Here is a 6,000-nt window from a genome sequence, read left to right as displayed (position 1 = left end):
GAAGACAAAGAAATATATGTTAAAAAAAAAAAAAAAAGGAAAGACATCAGACTTCCCCTCCACCCCCTGCTGAATCATATGCATAAGACATCCTGTCAGACACCAAACCACTGAGAAAAACATTGGAGTTCAGAAGTTTTTTTCCCCCTACCACACTGACTTGTTCTAAAGCAAGAGTCACAAGACATTTTTTTAAAAAAGCTTTCTAAGAGAAACAGATTTCCTCTGACTGAGCTCAGAAATCAGGATATTCCCTGGCAAGCCCTCCCCACTCCCATCACGAGGAGCCAGCTCACATGGCAGCCCTTTCCTCCCTGGGTACAAAACCCTAGTGCCAAGCAAGTGCGATAACATTCAACACAGCTCTTATTTTCTTTGCAGTTTTACACCTGGATTTCAACTTATATTTTTATCTCATTCAAATTATTCCCTTTGAGCTTCTTTAAAGAAGTGCACCTACAGAATTCGGAAACAACTGACTTTGATTTGAAAAAGCAAAAAAAAAAAGAAAAGTATCAGAATATCAGAATTGTGGATTTTTTTTCTCTGTACCTGATATATTGTGTAGGGATCTCTAGTCCTCTTTGAAGAAGCTCATAAGCCAAGCGGGCAAAGCTTTAGGAAACAGAAGAAAATAAAATAGTGCATACTCCTGAGAAAGAATTACATACTCATATCACTCATTTTTTGTCGTTGTTAACAGTTCTTTAAAAATGGGGGAAGATAAGAGAAAAAGAGGAGACCTCAGAAAATTAAGAACTCAGATAGTGTTGACATTTTACCAGACCTTACTTTCAAATTTTGCAACCCATTATAAACAAGGCATTTTACTGTCAAAGTACTAATTTACAAAGGTATGTTTGCATGCATGAATATGTGTGACTGCGCACACATATTTTATATATATATGTATATATCCATATATATTCATATATATATACAAACATACATAGGATACACACGCACCCCTATCAAGTTATGTATGTGCATACACATATGCACACACATAGGCACACACACGCCCATACACACCTGTAAACGCTGGTAATCTAAACAGAGTCTGTCTAGACCAGGAAAAATAAAAAAAATCTTAAAAAATAGAGTTAGCTAATTCAACCGAGCTATGACGACTTGAAACTTCCTATCTAATGGCATCTAACGTTAAGATGCTGCCACAAACGCAGCTTGAACTGGCTGGTGTTGATGACTTTGTGAGAGGTCTGGGTGCTCGCCTCCCCTCCTTTCCTAGTCTAGACAGAACCAGGGTGGTGAGATGAGATGGGAAGAGCTGAGGTGAATGAGGCAATGGGGTTGCTCAGAAAGGAACGCTCTGGAAGATCATTTTAGCTAGGGTGGAGACAGGACATCATTCAATTGAAAAAAATAAAAGAGAACAAAATAAAAATAATAGCAAGACAGACTGTGCAGCTCAAGAAATCAAAGCACTGACACCAAAAATGTTTCTCCGATTTCTTCCAATAAGTTATTCATGTCTTTTTTTATTATTATTATTAATAATTATTATTATATTTCCCTCCCCCCCAAATCATTATTTAAAAAATGTGAAAGAACAGAAGTGGGAAAAAAATCCTGGTGGTTGTCTTCACATGTTCCTGGCAAGAGACTCTGAACCACTGGTCTTGCGCCATTGTGCTCCTCTGATCTTAAATTATTGTCTTTCTTTTATGATTTTATTATTATTATTATTTTGTCCTACCTAATAGAATTCTTCCAAAGCCCAATCCAGTATTTTTAAAGCTAAAATTAAGACGGTTTTGTTTTAAAAGATTATCTCTCTCTTTTCTCCTTTTATTTACTTAACTTTTTTCTTTTCCTGTCTTTTTTTTTTTCCCCTCTCTCTCTCTCTCTCTCTCATTTTCTGTGTTTCTCTTCCTTGTCTCCAGTTTTACTACCTGGTCCTTCGCCAGATGTGTGCCTGTTAGCAGTGTTGTTGTTCAAGAACATCTTGTCCATGCCTTTGAGCGCTTCAGTCAGGTAGTTCTGAAGGGCCGTGAGGGCAGCGCAGATAGCGGGGGCCCCAAAGCCGTGAGTGATGAGGCTGAAGTGAGTCAAGCAGCTCTGAATGCCCGGTTCCAAAATAGGGGTGGGCCGGCTGTTTCCAATGGGCGTCCTGTCCTGGGCCAAGAGATCTGTAAATTCTTTACAAAGTTGCCTGCACGGAAGAGAGAAAAGCAAAGAGAGGAAGAGAGAGAGGAAAAAAAAGCAATGGTTAGGCTCATCCCACACTTCTCCTAGACAACCAAGGTTGAAGGGGCAGATTCAGGCCAGAGCTGATCCAAATAGCCAGGATAGGACCTTTTTGCCACCTTCTTTTCCCCCCCAACAGTGCTCGGGGACCGGTCACGGTGAGCCAACAGCTCCCTGCTCCAAATGATGCTCTTCAGGAGAAAGATTTCCACAACTGCAGGTTAACACCAGGTCTGGAGACAGAAATCTCTCCGACAGCTGCAAGCACTGTGAAAACCCCGTCCTGCTTGGCAGCTCTCAAAATAACCAGGCTGAAAGGGAGAGGTACCATGGGTTTGCCAACCACCCACATTCCTGGAGGCCTGACCCTGGCTCTAAACAGCTCCCATCAGTGCTGTTCCTGGAGGAAAGCACAAGCACACAACAAGAGCTACTGGGTGGCACGGGGACGTGGTGCAGGGAAGGGCCAAAACGGAGCCTCCTCTGAGGCTGCTCAGGCTGGGCCACCTTGTCAAGAAAGGTCAGGACTCTGGGACTCCATGCTGGCTTATTCATTGTATGAGCAGCAAAGCAAGCACTTCCTACTTCATTTTTGGGTGGTAGCACCCCAGTTAACACATCAGGGGTGACACCTGGCTTTTGTTTGCTTGCTCACACCTTTGAAAAATTAGATTTGATTTTTCTAATGAATTCACACGAACACACACACTTCCTTTTGCATTGCTCTGGTCCAAAAGGCCTTCAAAGTCAACAGGTACCCAGGCAACATAGAAACCCTGGGGGCTGGTGGGGTTCCCAAAGGAACAGTATCTTTGAGACAGATGTCTACCCAGAGACTGGAGAAAAAAGGGTTGGAATTAAAAAAAAAGATAAGAAAAAGAAAAAAATTTAAAAAGAAACCCTTAAAAAAGACATTCACTGCTCATCCTCTGAAATTATCTGAAATTCCCAGTGGGTTAAAGGTTTCAGAGGGTGGGGAAAGATAAAGGTCTACTTCTATGTGCATTATCCATTAAGAAAGTGCAAGAGAGGAAACTTTGAATTTGGAGAACAAACAGTAATGAGTCCAACATTTTACATCTTCAAAGAGCAAAGCAGGGTCTGCGAGCAATTAAAGTTCTGGGACATTAATATCTTCTGACCCTGCGGAAAAGGGCAATCAAATTCCAATCACGTCTAAAAAACATCTGGACAAATTTGAGCAAATGATTTTTCAACCCTCCATATATTTCTTTAAATTACACTGTCATCAGAGACAAGCCACATCCCAGAGCATGAAATGAATGAGAGCTGTTTGGGCTGGGTGCTTTTTTTTTTTTTTCCTTTCTTTCTCTTTTTTATTTCCCCCCCTTTTTTGGCCAGATAGATGAAGATGTGTGGAGACAGCACCCACTGCTGAGGCCCTGAGCAAACTATGAAGCACCCGGTTAGCAGCCTGGGAGGCACAGTCAAGTATAAATCACCACATACAGCACATCCACCGAGATAATCCCAAGGGAGATAGATGGGTGGGGAGGACCAAACTGAGGATCATTAGCAATATATGGTAGTGTCTTGGGGGGGGGGTGGGGGGGGGGTGGTGTCTTTTTTTTTTTTTCCTTTTTTCAGATTTATTACATTGTATGGAAAAGATGTAATTTGGTAGCAGACAAACAGGGTGTGTGTGAGCAGCTAAAGGGACAGACAGACATACATGCTGTGGAAGCAAAGCATAGATTTTTGGTCCCTTTTCCATAGAGATTTTTTTGACTGGGGGTGGCCTGGAAACGCTGTACAGTAGCTAGGGAACAGTCACTTACACGCTCTAATAGGGACAGCCTGTCCCACGCTGCAGAGGGACGCAGAGGCTATAGGGTCTAACCTGCCCATAGGGCGATACAAGCACCCTCTCCCCCACCCCACCACCCCCCCGGCGGGGCCGTTTGTAACTTAGGGACTGGAAATTCCGTCTGCTTTCCAAACAAGCTCCGAGGAAGGGTTTAAGGACAGAGAGGGATTCTCTCGGGGGAAGGCAGAAAGAGGGGGGGTAGTTAATTCGGCACTCACTTTGTAGCAAGCCAGCATGTTTTTCCTGGAGTGGAGGTCGCTGGGGTCCGTGTGCTGTCTGTTCAGGTACTCCGAAACAGCTTTGGCTGGGAACTCCGTTTCGCAGATGTACCCAAAATCCCGAGCTAAATGAACGGCCTCACCTGAAGGGGACGAGAGGGGCATTAACACCTCCGGGCCGGCTCCGAGGCCGCCCACCCCACTCCCCCCGGGCCCCCTTTGGAGCCAGGGCAGGGCTCCACGTACAGGTTTTTCCTCCGTAAGCCCCGTTTTGGTGGCAGAAGTAAGTTGCTGGGACAAATTTTCAGTAGGTTTGTCTCTTATGATGCGCTTGTGGTGGTGTGGTACCCATGACTGTGGGAAAAGGGGGGGACACACATACACATACACATACACACACACACACACACTCACTTTCACACTAACTGGGCCAAAAACCCCAACCAACCAGGGGAAACTAGTTTAAATTCCGAAAGACAGAAAGACCCAAACTTTTTCTCAAGAGCAGAGAAACCATTCCTGTTGCAATACACCAGATCGTTGTCCAAAATTTTACAGATGTGGACATAGCGTTTAATACTAATGTAAATTCCTTGTGGGGCACTATATACACACTTATTTATACATGCACACGGAGTTACTCGTATCGTTATCACAATTATCGTCACATCTGTCAAATGATGGAGATAACCGCGTTTCGTCCGATGGAAATTATTAATCTGATTTTTTTAACCGACCATCATGCAACAGGAACTCTTCTCAGTGGAAAGACAGCAAGGAATGGCAACCTGTTCTGTGAAAAATAGTAATTATTCTAACTCTAATTCTAATTGTCACTTTTCCTGCCTGCCTGGTTTCAGGTTTCTTGCCTCCAGAGGTTCGTGTCATCCAACTCCTACTGATGTACTTCATGCCACAAGAAGGAAGACAGTAGCTGCAGAAAGGAGGAAAAGGGGGGGGGGGAAGGGGGGGGAACCCTCAGACTCTAGGGGGATTCCACCAGATTATAGCTCAGACCCTCTAGAATAAAGCATTAAAACCTTTAAAGCACGCGCCTGAGGGACCAGGGGGGAAGATTTCCAATACGCAAAACGGGTATGTCTAATAACTCCAGGACCACATTATTTTTAACGATCAGGAGTTGCTTTTCCAACGTCATCTTCTTCTTTCCAAGGCTTCTCGCTAATCACCAAAGCGTTAATGAAAGCGGGGATGGGGTGGTGTCCCCGCCGGACGGGCTCCGGGCGGGCAGCGCCCGGGGTGGTGGCGGCCGGGGGTGGCCGCAGCGCTGCGCTCCGGGCGATGCCACAGCTTGAAGCCTGGCTGATAGCAGGGGGGGAGGGAAAAAGAAAATAAATTCAGCGGGTGCAGCTTCTTCCGAAAGGAGGGATGCTCTCTCAAGGTAAACTGTTGACTTGTAAGGGAAATCAGGGGAGAGGAGGATAATGTACACCTTACTACACGCTTGACGCAAACCTCAGCATCGCTACACAGCCACGCAGCCTTTCGAACCTCAGACCAGCTTCGGGGAGGGGCTGATCCTGCTGGGAGTAGGATGCGCAGGTCTTCACACAGGCAACAGGGATGAAGCTGCACTAACCCCGGTGTTAAAGGGCAGTTGTCACACCCCGAAATGCTTCGCGTCGCCTATTAGCGCGACCCTATATCCCGTAACCTACACCGTGCTTCGCACACCCGGTATAACCCCTATGCAGGTACCAGGAGAAGCTCCTTCCTATCAGCCCC

General features: G+C 45.2%; 1 protein-coding gene across 1 annotated transcript in view; it reads right to left on the bottom strand.

The window, feature by feature from the left end:
• Nucleotides 1-744: 744 nt before the first annotated feature.
• TFAP2B (transcription factor AP-2 beta) overlaps nt 745-6,000 on the bottom strand; it is a 28,226-nt gene continuing 22,970 nt past the window's right edge. The window contains 3 exon segments of the mRNA XM_055811209.1: nt 745-2,173; nt 4,255-4,265; nt 4,267-4,397. Coding sequence (XP_055667184.1) covers nt 1,873-2,173; nt 4,255-4,265; nt 4,267-4,397 — 443 coding nt within the window. The 3' untranslated portion in view covers nt 745-1,872.

This window comes from Falco peregrinus, chromosome 7 (assembly GCF_023634155.1).
Source record: "Falco peregrinus isolate bFalPer1 chromosome 7, bFalPer1.pri, whole genome shotgun sequence".
Lineage (NCBI taxonomy): Eukaryota > Metazoa > Chordata > Aves > Falconiformes > Falconidae > Falco > Falco peregrinus.
This window is presented reverse-complemented; position numbering and strand designations above follow the sequence as displayed.